Below are 14,066 nucleotides of genomic sequence, written 5' to 3'. Positions count from 1 at the left end.
GGTGTGGAAGCGTAACATACAGTTGCTCTGAAAATGATGTAGTAATTTCCACTTTAACGATTTAGTGAAATGCGCGCTACTTTATCTTACAATAGACAATCTGGACTTTACTCCATGCCTTGAGTCAACTTGTGAATCTACTCAAATTGTGCGTGTTTAAACTTTATACAAAATACTTAATAGTATCAGATTTCAGCAATACCCAAAGAATTGCCATGTCAAGTCTCGAATAAGTAATCAAATATTCAATTTCAGACAATTACACTGCAAATTTACTGAATATCTAACAATTTACTAAATTTGGAAAGTAAATGCTCTTGTAAATTTATTTAAAATTGTATTGTGAGTGCGAATTCTGAAATTATAATCTTATTGATGAGTTTTTAATGACTGTATTATTTGTTAAAATAGTGTTCGCGCTTACGAAAAATCATTGACATCGATTCTTCACGGATTTCTAATCTATTTTTTGGAGTTTACTCCTTAAGAAACGATTTGAGTTATTGGGCCCGGTACGGAAATTATATGAGGAGTAAAATCAAGTGTAACACGAAAACTTGAGGCGTTATAGAAAGAGACAAACATATACATTGAACGTGCTAAAGAATGAGATGGAATACATTACACAGCGTATCCTATACTCGGGGTCTCCTCTTTGTGCGGTGCTTTGTAGTCTCACTGTATAGTTCACTACCTCTGGTCTGAGAGTTGAGTTGAATGTGTGCGTATGTTTGTACGTGTGTGTTGTGTGCATGCGTATGAATTTATAAGACGTGACGTTATCACGTCAAAATATTTGAAAATATGGAAAAAATTGATTTAGATGATAATGAAGAAGAATCCGAAAAACACACGGATGCGGTTAATTGGTAAGCTTGAGAGTCGGAAAACTTTACAACATGGAAGGCTTCCGTGATTCTATGTTAAAAAAAAAATGAGGATTGAAGGATGAGATATGGAACGAAATAAAGTAATCAAAACACTCGATTGAGCCAAGAAAAATTATTGCAGTTTATTGACTCGCAGGGGAAAAGCCGCTGAGGCATAAAAACCCCTTATTATATAATAATAAAGTCGTGTCAAGAGTGTATGAGGTATCAGTGTACGATCAATGGTTTTGTCTCGCATGTGGAGAGTTGCCGTGAGATTAAGAAAAATGAGGATACCTAAGATGATCCGCGGCGATGTTATCGTTGCCGTAGATTCGATCAGACTGAAATCTGCGAGCGTCAATTCCCGGTCATTTATATAGCTATTCATGCAGCGATCAGCGCCATCTTTCACGACTAACGACGATCCACCCAATCGGTAGAGATTCCGGGTATCAGATGGGCTGGAAAGCGCGCGCGGACATGGGAAGGAAAGGATATGTTCGGTCTGAACACTCGGAGGGAACAAACAATTGGGCAACAATAATTCGAATTTTAAGCAGTAGGAATTACAAGTGAACTCTCTCTACAAATCGATACACATGTTCAACATGGAACAAAGTAAAAAAATAGGTGAAAAACTCTTTATCTAGACAATAACTTTTCGTCATTTCGTTGCAAAAACTTATGTGCGATAATCACGTTTACAGATGGTTGGTTGTATTTGTCTAACTAACTAACTGATCTTTTCAGTGAAGAAATTCGGAAGCCGGTAATATGTGATTTGTTGTGTTGTTACGAATGTTATTAATTGATGCAGCCATAGTTAAGCCGATATTACCAACGGTGTTACGAATGTTTGCAAAGTCGTGAAATTTGAAATCAGTTGTACAAAACTCATTCTAATTGTTAACTACAAATCATCATATCCTCCTCGTACATCATCATACATAGTGTTAAAGCTTGAAATCCGAATTTCGGATGTCCGGATGTCCAGAAATTGAATTTCGACGTTACCGAAAATTTTTACTCTTCTGACGTCATTGATCGATAATCTTTGACGACGAAAATCAGTTAGCAGAATTCCTCAGTCCGAAAATAAGCGCGTAGTAGAGGGGGCGTACGAAAATCGCGCTCTGCAAAATTCCAGCACCAAGTCCTCTACCTCCTGGATCCTACGTTCCAGGCCCGCTAACTGGTGAGACCTAACTTCCAGGACTAGCGTTCCGTAGTTTATTAATCTTTGTTAAATGCATAACGATTGATTAATATTTATAACACTTAATAATTATAAACTGATAATAGAATAATTATAATGAAAAAACAAAAGAATAAATTTAAAAGTGTGCTTTCTTATTTATTTAACCCCTGACAGGCAAACATCAAACTGTATACCTCTCGTAGCAATGAGTGTAAAAAATACCCGGCGGAAATTAATTTCAAATATTACAGCTTCTAATAAAGCTGGCAAGATTTTTTTTTCAAATCTAAGTTCAAACAATTCCGCATAATATGGTTTTATTATAAAAGTAATCAAGTTGAACTAAACAAATAAAAATAACCGTTGAAGGGGTTCAATTCTTACGGTCTGCTGGAAAAGTACAAGATTTTTTGGGAGGGAATTTTACCCTCATAGCTTGTCAGGGTTAACGAAGACAACTTTTGAAAAGTGTTCTTTCGAAATCATAAAAATTTAGAATGATTATGATGTGAAATTATTTGTTTTTAATTTGTTTTCAGCCCACGTAAAAAACCTTTTTTAAAAATAATTCAGATTTCCAAATTGTGTCAATCAAAAACATGGTTTTGAAAAATTGTAGCAAATTAAATCCTTGTTGAAAAAACTAAAAAAAAGAGTGTCTTTCAAACTCAGAACATTTATGTAAAAATCACGGGCCAAATGCGAGAGGTCAAGGGTCGACTCAAGTAAAAATAGTATGGACTGCCCCATATATTTTCCTCTCTTATCACTTCGGCTGCATTTAGGCGAGGTCGGCGAGGTCAATCGGATGGGTAGCTCCCTCCAGTGGTATATGCTCTGATATATATATATATATATATATATATGATGCTTGACAGTTGTCTCTAGCGATGGATAGGCCCGTATTCATAGTCAGTTCTTAAATTTAAGCACGGTCTTAAGTCCTCGTTTACCATGACTTAAGATAGGACTTCAGGGTCTGAAGACCGTGCTTAAATTTAAGAACTGACTATGAATACGGGCCATAGAACGATAAAGATTTTAGAGTTTTCTGTGTTCAACTTCACGTAAACGGAAATTCGTAAGGGCGGGTTCACATAGGAGTCTTCTTGACCGACAGGTATATTTCCTGTATTACCTACAGAACTATGTCAAAATGGTGGGAACATGTGTAGTTTGCTCAAGTATCTCTAGATAGCAGTGCCGACAGTACTGACAAATATCATTCGAAACGACATTCAAACGTCAAACACGCGTTGTAAGTCGCGATAACCTAAAATGTCCCGTCAAACGGCGCACGAAATAGGTTCAAAACCCCGTACAACCGACATAGAAATTCAAGAAGATGTCACATTTTTCCAGATGGCTGTTAGTCAACGCGTCTTGGACGGGCTCACAAACGCCGGTTTTCAGAAACCGTCACCGATCCAACTTAAAGCTATTCCGCTTGGTCGTTGTGGATTTGGTAATAATCAGAGATTAGTTATTGCTTGAAAAAGTATAGTCAGTATTAGAATAAGCATTATGTTTTTAACACCATGAATTTCATCCCTTTTCCACGTATTATTTGTGCGGTGTGTTGCAAACATTGTCATTCATAAATATCAAACGACAACCGTCCCATTCACATCGATTGTACCGCAATCTGAATTCCCGGTCTGTAAGTTTTTATATCATTCTATTACGAATGACAATTAACAATAGTTGTTTCAATTAGTCTATGAGAATCGAGATGACGATTCAATGTGAGTTTAAGATTCAGAATGTTAATGCGATGATGCTTAGGAAAAATCTTTATCTCTATTTTGGAATGATTCAAAATTCAGTCGACCGCACTGAAGCAAAACGTAACTCACATTGTACAAACTTGACACTTTCAAAGTCATTGTAAAATTGTGTATTCTTATTTTCTCTATTAATATGTCTTTACTAACGTTACCAACTGCAATCCCATAATTGAATCATGATATGTTGAACAAAGATGTGATTTAAGTTCATAATATTAACGCAGTGAAATTATTTTCAAAAAAATCAAGAATTGTTATAAAATCATAAATTATGGCACAACTAAAGCAATAGAGTCCCATTTTATAACAAGTCATATAAAGTCATATAAATTAAACATTGAATTGTGAAATAGTAATTTATTATTATCGCTTAGTTACATCAACAGTACAAATTTCAGCCACAGTAGATCAACTTGTGTAGTTATGTTCTCGTCAAGTGTGCATAAAATAAGAATTTTTTGATTACTGTAAAGTGCAGTTGAAGCCGAACTCAAGTACAAAACTTACACGAGCCAAAAAGTCCCTACACGGCAACATGCTACATATCCTATTATATTTAATGAGAATCGTTATTTCCGTAACTTTGGGATTGTCTGAAATTGAGTGTACTGTAATAATAATGATGATTTTTAATTTTAATATTTCTTGTCATTGACGTCACTTGCTTCAACCTTGTTCAAAGTTTCAAAATAGACCATTTTTCTCATTGCTTCAACCTTTAACTTTAAACCGGGCAACCACATAATACAATAATGCAGATACAGGCAATCCGAACTTGTAAAAATTTTAAACATTAGGAATTCTACTTTAATACTTTTTTCTTCTTATACTCTCTACAGATTTAATTGTACGAGCAAAATCCGGAACTGGTAAGACGGCTGTGTTCGGTATAATTGCCTTGGAAATGCTCGACATGTCTGTAAAAGGTGTGCAAGTCCTGATTCTTGCACCTACCAGAGAAATAGCTCTGCAAGTGGCTGGAGTAATAACGTCCATTGGCTCGGAGTTCAAGGGTGAATATTCCTTATTTGTTTCAGGACCAAAGAATGTGGTACGTGAGATTAGTTACACTTAGTAAATATTAATTCCGTTCCAGGATTAAAGGTCGAAAGTTTTATCGGAGGAATATCGATTGAAGACGACCGTAAGAAGGCCAACAATTGTCATGTGGCGGTCGGCGCTCCAGGGAGAGTGAAACATTTGATAGACAAGGGAATTCTCAACGTGAACAGTATCAGGTTATTCGTCCTTGACGAAGCAGACAAGCTGATGGAAGTTAGCTTCCAAAAAGATATAAAGTAACTAGAATTATAATGTTACATTTATATATTATGTCAATGACAATCTTGGGCAATTCTGAATTTAAAATTTGCCATAGGATTCAGGACACAATATCTTCTTACAAAAATGATGGAAAATGCTAGAAAACGGTTGTCTGAGATATGAAACATGTTTGCAAGTCCAAGACAATTTTCTTTCGAGGCAATGTTTTTTACAATGACAAATACTTGAGACATTCCGCTGTAGACTCATGTCTTAACAAGAATTCTACGTTTTTCATAAGGAATGTAGAGAATTATCGAAAGATGTGTACACAGATTTTTGAAATTTTCAGTTACATATTTTCGAAACTACCGGTCAACAAGCAAGTCATATCGTCTAGTGCCACTTATCCTGGAGATCTCGAGTCCTTTCTAGGAAGATACATGCGTTCTCCTATTCTTACATCTCCAAACAGTGACGGTCCTGTGTTGATTGGTCTGCGACAATTCGTAGCGGTAGTTCAACAGCACCCGAACGCTATGAGACAGGTATGTATGAAACTTAATTTCACAGATCTATAGATTGATGCAACTGGAACAGTGTTAATTTTTTCTGACTTTAGGTTCAAATAAAGGTGAACGAACTTGCCAGAATATTTTCCAAAATACCATTCAAGCAAAGCATCGTTTTCTCGAACTATCAATCTAGGTAAAATTTTTTTACACTTACTGTTTATTGTATTTATTAACGTATGAGGTAGTTGTAAGTGAAAGTTTTTAGCTTAAAATGGTTTAATTGGGAGGAATGCAAAAGCAGTTATTTAACAATTCAGTAAGAACTCGATATATCAAATCTTTAAACAAATTGTCGATGTGTTTCAAACTCTATAGTATTTACATCTCTGTACTCTGACTAAAATCTTCAATATTCTTCGGACTAAGGAAGTTAGTGGGTTGAGAATCAATGCTTTTCCGTTTCATTTTATTACAATATATCCGAATATTGAATATTCATCAAATTCTCATCTTTGTAGAATATGAAGAAATCCAATTTTCATTTTGACTGACTGTAACATTGATTGAAATCTGATAAAATACAGTCAACTTGCGGTTAAAGTAGACAAAGTTTTGCAAGGCGTTGTCGGATTATCAAATTTTTCGGACTATCGAATGCTGCCACTGACCCCTTGTATAGTTCGGAACTTTTTGAAAGACTGTACCTTGTAATCTGACAAATTATGAAAATGATGAGATGAAATCGATATTCATGGTGTTCAGTGGTCGTGGAAATGTCCTTGAATTTTGCTTGTCATTAGAAAGTCCTGGAAATATTCTATATTTAAATTTTACTGCGAATGATACATTTATTTGTGTTCACTGAGTAATTGTTTTTAAAAAGTGGATCCCACCTCGAATCGCATTTTTCATTTTTCCCTACTAACAACAGGTTGTAGCTAAAATAATGTATATCTTGTACGTCGCACCGATTATGTACAGAGCCACATGCCATCTCCATTCGTGTGTTTTTCTGAAAATTTCCTTGAATTTGTTACGGATTTTTTACTGAACACTATGAACAATACTACATATACATAATTCACATGTCGGATTACAGAAGGCACTGGATTAGACATTGGCTGGATTATCGAGCGTCTACTGTAGTTCGATTCCAAAACATATGCCAGATTATTTTGTTGAGAAAACTATACTACACAATCCCACTAAGAAACTTTTTTTTATCATTGGCATCAGTATATTCAATTTTTCACAATTACTATGCAGATATCGATGTAGATTAAAGAAAAAGCAAGATTGAGTTCCTATTCACAAAAAAGAATCTGTTGATCAAATTTGAGAAGAATGAGCCATTGTGGATTGAAATCGTACAAATCTTCGAGGTGTTTAATTATATTAATGCGATTTGAAATGAAAAATCGTAACATTTGCTCTAATTTTCATATATCAAACTAATATTTTCAGAGCTCAGTCAGTCTGCAACAAACTCAACACGATGGGTTTCTCTGCTATATACATAGTCGGCAACCAAGAGATGCGCAAACGTATCGAAGGGTTCAAAAAGCTTAAGGACTTTAAGTGTAGGATAATGGTGACGACCGATCTCACAGCACGAGGCATAGATGCCGAGAACGTCAACCTTATTGTCAATTTGGATGTTCCGCTAGACGGAGCAACTTACTTGCACAGAATTGGCAGGGCGGGAAGGTACGGATCCCACGGTATTGCGATAACGATCATCGCCAACAACGAACTCGACAACTTCAGGGAACTGATCGGCTCTGTTGGCGGAGCAGGATTCCAAGTCCTCAAACTACCCCAAAATTATCCAGAAGACATTTGGATGGAAAACGACTCGAGATTCGAAAAAATGTCGGCAAAAACTGATAACGATTGCGAGGATGGCGAAATACCCGCTGAAAATGTTCTTTATTCTCCAAATGGAGCTCCTTTTGTCACGATTGAAGAAACGTCGAAATGCAATTCTAGGTTTAGTCAGCAAACGGAGATTGAATTTGATATAAATATGAGCCCAACTCCTGAAAATATCAGCGCAAAAATTTCTGAAGGCACTAAAATTGCGAGGAAAACGAATTCTGAAATGGAAAACTCTCAGTACGAGGCGAAGAATGTTCGCGTCTCGTCGTGCAGTCGCATTGACACAGAATCATGCAATTTTGAACCAAAGTGCGTAGAGAGTAAAATTAAATTGGAATCTTTATTTAGCGACGAGGATGACGTATTTTCCACTAAACAGATCCCTTCGAAATCGATAAAATGTACAAAAGATCAGCGTGAGCGAGTTTTAAATGACAGAGTACATAAATTCACGGTGAAATCGGATAACAAAAAACGTTCGACGTTGCTAGAGTTGAATAAAAATACGAAGTTTGAATTGAATCTGTTAAATTTGTCCGATGACGACGACGACTGCAGTGCGGCACAAGAAGCAATTGCAAAATACACGGCAACAGGGCCACGCAGAGCATGTTCTACAATCAGCAAAGCTGAGCAGAAAAAGGAAAACGAATTTGGCAGCGAACCCAAAAGTCTGAAGACATTTGACGCGGAAAATATGATCAAGTCGCTGGAAACAAGTTTAGAAGAATTGTCGGCACGAGATCTAAATGATGACAGAGTTCCAAAGCTAAAGGATATTGTTAGCGACTTGAAGAAACTGAATTTTGACAACACTTCAAATTCCAGCAACGCAAAGCTGACGCGAAACGAGCTGATGCAATGGAAGGGACGGATCAATATCGAGATTGGTTGCCTGAAGTCTTTGACAGAGGTTCCGGCATATCGTGTGAGCCACACTTGGCATCGATTGTTGTATGAAAATCGCCATTCGGCCAAGCTGACGTTCCTAGAGATGCAGAAAAAGACGCTTCTGTGCATGTATCCGGATATTCAAAGCGACCTAGACGACTGTCCACCAGTAAGAATCGAAATATTCCGGGAAGTCGACGAGTTCAGGAGGAAACATCCCGTCATCAGGTCAAAACTTGATACCTACTTTCCCTATCCAACGAACATAGAGGCGCCGCTGCCGATGCTCGTCTTTTCCAAAATGGATATTGAGAGATATCGCGAGGCTGTGAAATGCTTGCGATCAAATTCTCAGCACGAGACTGTAGCGCTGAAAAAAATCAGAATTGCGACAGCTTTCATGAGTGAAAAGGACAGATACGAGTTGGAATTGAAACGTCTTGTTCGCGGCAAAATGTCTTATTCGCAGCTGGTATCTTTCGTCGAGCAGCAAAAAATTGAAAAACGAAACAGCAATGAGATTCTGGAAGAAAGAGTCACGGGCAGAGTTTCGGAGCGTAAAAAATTTTTGAGATTCTCAAAGGAACGGCTCAAATCGTTTTATCGAGACTACGATTCTATGAGCAAATTGTTAAACAATCTGACCGATTCGATTTTCGAGAAATCAGAGTACGATTCAAACGATTCCGATTCCGATTCTGATTCGACGGACTTGCAAGATGACCAATGTGAAATAAGTTGTCAGGTTGAGGAATCATCAACCGAAATTTATTCCAGGTTGAGGGAAAATTTGTGGTTCCTGATAAGCAGAGAGTATTTGGAATGCCTCAAAGCATATCGTCAAATGGAATTCGAAGTTGCGCAACTCGACGATGTTCATGCGATGAACGAAGACGAATTCTGCGCTTTGATCGAATCTTATTGGCAGCTAGAATCTTCGAGGATTTCGGGTATATCTTTTCCTAAAGCGAGAGAATCCGACAAACTGTCCTCGAAATTAAAAACCCTCGAATCCGCATTTGATGAAGAGAAATTCTCGTCGCGATTCAGCGACGAAAAGCGCAGCTGCATGACGGAATGTGTCAAATACCTGATACATGTCGATCCAATTGAACTGTGTGCCCGAAGGTTTGAGAGAATACTTGGCCTGATTGACGATCCGCGTTTTTCCGAGGTACGTGAAACTGCGTTAGCCAAAGTTGCTGAAAAACGGAATTCAGACTCGATTACCAGTTACGACGAATTTTTATCCGTCTTTGAATCCCGGGAAAATTTCGACAGACTGCGGGGAACGAATTTGAGGAACATTGATTATATGGCGTTTTTTAAATTTCTGGATGATGCGGAGGAAGAATCGACTGTGAGCGAAGCTGAAAAAGCGACAGAATCTTTCGTAAAGCTCGAGGAAAATGATTGTCAAGAATCAGACGGTGACGTTACAGATTCGTCATCCGATACGTCGGAGTCAGTGGAGTTGAATGACTGGCCAGAAGCGAGAGTAAACAACGATAGCTTCAATTTGGAAAAAAAATCATCTCCGAATCTTTCAGTGCGCCAGAAATCGAAATTCGTACCCATTCAAACAAACAACTTCGTGTACAACGATCAACCGCTAAGTTTCAAACAGCAATGTTCGATTGTCAATGAAAATAACTCGCAAAATGATCGTGAACATGCAAAATATTCGTCCAGTTATATCGACGAGAGTAGTTTTTTGTCTGACCGGGACGAATGTGAACCAACAAATGAAATGGAAGAGCTTGACAAGTGGTTCGAGGAACTCAGGCATCAAACGAATCGATTACAGATGGAAGAATACCTCAAAGGAATGATGAAGTATTACGTCGACCATTGAATCACTGTCGTTGCCGATTGATCAGTTAACGAATATCGGTCTCTAGAGTGTTTAAATAATGTAAAATATTCTTAGTTTCAAGGTTCGGATCTACGCGTGTCTGTGTGTGATATATTGTACGAAAATACATGATTCCATTTTGCTTGTAAGTGTTTTTCAGTAAGAAATAAATGTGAATATTTATTATACGTCCGCGTTGTATTATGCGGTTACAATTTTTCCTTCAGCTCCTGATTATGGTGAGAATTATGTGGATCACCGGCTCTGTATTACTTGAGCAATTTTCAATTTCTTCCAATATAAAATTGGTCGAAATTATAATATTGATTAATTTCTTTTTCAATTTCGATTCGAAAACTCATGATTAGTTTCGTAAAAATAATTTTTTCTAAATATGCAACAGATTCTTCAAATCCACTAGGATCATACCGAAAAGATTAGAACAATCTTTTGATGTTGACCAACTATCTGCTAGATACTTGACTTGTTTTCGGTAAAGTTTCATTGCAAGAGAGATGTGACATCTAGCGGTGAATCAAGGATGGTACTTCATAATTTTTACTAGATATTTACAATCTTATGGACAATCATTCCTAGAAATTCCTAGAATTCTACAAGAGTTCGCGGAATTATGTTTCGATCTTTACAGCCAGTGAAGTGTTTTTAAATTTTTGATATAAAAAATTATCGATGACCCTCATTTTTCGCACCAGTTCGTAATTTTTTACGAAAAATTATGAAGTCTTGATTCAATTTTATGGGTAAGTTGATTTTTCATCTTGTGGGCAATTGCGGATGTCGCAGTTTTCCGTAATATTTCATCGTTTCATCAAAAAAAGCTTTCCAAAAATAACAATTTCCTTCGAAAAATAGCAATTTTCTATTTTCTTATATTTTTGTGAAATGTAGAAAATCAAAAGCTTCTGGTTCAGTCTGAAAAATGTCACCAGACCGCAAAAATTGACGAATCTGTAGCAGATCGAAATTCTGCGCACCTGAATCCATTCTGTGGGGAAGTTTCACGCAAAAAAAAAATGTCTGCAATGTATATATGCATCAAGTAGAGCGTTTGCACGTAATTAGTTCGTTTTTCGGCTTTTCAGCTACCAACGATAATTGCGCAAGCTACAAGCGACTGAATTTTAGTTTCTGATGGACTTAAATAAATATAGGCATGGGTATCTTTTCCCAACCTGTTGAATTTGCTTTAATTACTTTTATTTAAAATGCACTAAGGCTAAATTATTTTTTCCTACTAATACGTCAAATAAAATAAAAAAAATCATGAATCGTCAAAACAATTTCAAGAGTGTTCATCCTTCTAACATTCATAGTTTCGCCGAAAACCGAAAACAATGCAAATAGGGATAAAAAAAGACAAATTTTTTTTTTTTAATATAATTTCCGTTCGACAGGTTTGCCACTTTCAAATCTAAAACCTTTGCAAAACCTGAAATATTCTGAAACTTTCCTTTTACCCGAAACATCATGGAAAATTCGGGAAATTTAGTCAAATTTTACAGAAAAAAAACTGAAATTTTAAACCCAAACTGTTACACTGTTTCAAATGTTACAGGGCTGGCCAGATTTTGGCCGTATCCATCCGTTTAATGCGTGATTCAGTTTCAAATTAAAAATGTAACCATCAGTGAAGTGTAATGACTAACAAATTAATACATTAAATATAATTCGTAGCAATTGAGTCAATATCATTTCATTCAGAATTTTAATCTTAGACGGTAGGAAGAGTGTCGAAAAACCTGCAATTTCGGCTCGAGAAAATTAGAAAACTTAAGCTATTCTACAATCTAAAATAAATGGCAGCTTTCACTCTGATAACTCCAAGCTTTGCAACATTTAATCACGCACTTGAACTAGCAGGATGAATCTACCAGACTATCTGAAACATTAGTTAGAAAAATTCGTTTCAAAAATCTCTATCAGTGTTATTTTCGTCAATGATGCTGAACGTGAATCTAACAACATGTCTCCTATGACCTATGCAACAGAAATAAATATAAACACATTTGAATTACAAGCTAACGTATCAACAATTCACGTAAAGGTTTCACATAAGTAGATAGTTCAAAATGATTAAATTCTGGTGTTTTTGAGCTTATTTCAGTAATCACGAAGATTTCCACCAAACGCTTATCTCCAGGGTGGATGAAAATAGATCTATGTAAGCACGATAAAGCAGATATTCGTAAAAAATTGAGAAGAATGAACTCAAAAATTTAGCAAATGAATCATAAACATCAAAGTTTGATCATATTGAACGTACTAATCATGAAACTTGTTTCAAGTTGTTCGTATTTTATCTTGTATTATTTAAAATTGCTCAGATTGATTTCTGTTATACAGTAGAGATGTTAATCGAATCATGTTCACTGCATAATTTTCGCAAATAATATTACCGTTTTTCTTTTTTTCTTTTCTGAACTTGCTATTCAGACGTCCCAGCCCAAACTTTGCACCTGATCCAATCCACCCTTATTTTGAAATTTTAACGCTTGTTTTAAGCGAAACGGTCTTAAAAGTGATAGAACTCAATGTTTCTGGGTGAGATAATATTTCTACGTTCATTCTACGCGTGAAACAACCAGGATTGATTATCGCCATCATCAAAGCCAGATGTGTGTATAATGAAAAGAATTATAAACGCATTTATCTCTGTATTCCATGGAATGATAAAAAAAATCGTTCATAGAATAAAGTTAATTGCCGAAATTTGACGCAACGAAACATTCATACGGAGAAAAAATTCCTGGTGGTATAACTACCCGGGTGGAAATAATTTCTATGCCTAAGAGTTTGATCTTACGACAAAGTAGAGAAATCTGAACATTTTCGTAGTTTTGACGTAAAAGTTTTTGTAGATTATGTATTATTATACTCTTTCGTGAAATATTGTAATTTTTTACAGATAAGTGATTGTAGAATGGCTCAGGTTTACGCGATCGTTTTTCTTGTATCAAATTTGTAATGGATACAATTTATTGTAGAATATCGTAGAATTCTTGGTTTAGAGAAACAACAAATGTTAGTTTTTTTATAAGACTCACCTATTGAAACAAGGGAAATTCAAAAATATACTACAGTTACTTCAAATCCGTGTAGGTCAGACTCAAAACATGAGACGATCAGTCTTCGAATGTACATCCAAATTCTAGAAAGTACTTAATTTGTTTGCAATAAGTTTTCCATGTAAGAAATGAGAGAACCATCTAGCGGTGGTTCAAAAATAGTGTTTCGTATCTTCTCGTGCATATTCGCAATCTTATCGATCTAAATCGAATTCTAAAATTGCGTATCATCATAATTTTATGTAGAAAGTTGTGTTCTATGGAAATTCACGGAGTTAATAATAAGTTATACTTTTCATCGAGATTCTTAGAATACTTCGAGAAAAAAAAATTTATATTGTCTGGGTCCGAAATTGTAATTATCTTTACAAACAATTGTAGAATATCTTGATTTATGGTGGAACTGATCGTTTTTTTTACGAAATACTACGATTGTCTACGAAAAAAGGCTATTTTGCCTGTGTCGGAAATTGTAATTATTTTTTACAAAAGATTATAGTTTTTTTAATAGTTTTTCGTAGAAATTTATAATTTTCTACGTAAAATACGATAATTTTCGAGGACTTTCCACGATGTTGTACGCTCTTCAACGATTTTCTACGATTTTCGAATAGTTCCTAAAATTTTCAACAAACTGCATTAGTTCGGCGTAGAAATTACGGTTACTCGATTATGCAATATTTTCAAGAGATGACCAAACCAGATCATTCGCGTTTACGAG

At 35.9% G+C, this 14,066-nt stretch overlaps 1 protein-coding gene across 1 annotated transcript; it reads left to right on the top strand.

Annotated features, from left to right (window-relative positions):
- The first annotated feature begins 3,313 nt into the window (after positions 1 to 3,313).
- Positions 3,314 to 10,297, top strand: LOC124182713. Its single transcript, XM_046570305.1, has 6 exons — positions 3,314 to 3,535; positions 4,697 to 4,870; positions 4,954 to 5,155; positions 5,473 to 5,668; positions 5,743 to 5,828; positions 7,100 to 10,297. Exons 1-6 carry the CDS (start codon positions 3,349 to 3,351, stop codon positions 10,257 to 10,259), a joined length of 4,005 nt encoding a protein of 1,334 aa, XP_046426261.1. The 5' UTR covers positions 3,314 to 3,348; the 3' UTR covers positions 10,260 to 10,297.
- Positions 10,298 to 14,066: the final 3,769 nt, after the last annotated feature.

The sequence above is a fragment of the Neodiprion fabricii genome, chromosome 5, assembly GCF_021155785.1.
Source record: "Neodiprion fabricii isolate iyNeoFabr1 chromosome 5, iyNeoFabr1.1, whole genome shotgun sequence".
In the NCBI taxonomy this organism is placed as follows: Eukaryota; Metazoa; Arthropoda; class Insecta; order Hymenoptera; family Diprionidae; genus Neodiprion; species Neodiprion fabricii.
Note: the sequence above shows the minus strand (reverse complement) of the source record. Positions and strands in the feature narration are given on the sequence as shown.

Excerpts from the sequence above, each read along its gene's own strand:
- LOC124182713 (XM_046570305.1), top strand. The coding sequence starts at position 3,349 with ATGTCCCGTCAAACGGCGCACGAAATAGGTTCAAAACCCCGTACAACC. Across the intron at positions 5,156-5,472 it reads AGCTTCCAAAAAGATATAAA|TTACATATTTTCGAAACTAC; the intron begins GTAACTAGAATT and ends TGAAATTTTCAG. Across the intron at positions 5,829-7,099 it reads TTCTCGAACTATCAATCTAG|AGCTCAGTCAGTCTGCAACA; the intron begins GTAAAATTTTTT and ends TAATATTTTCAG.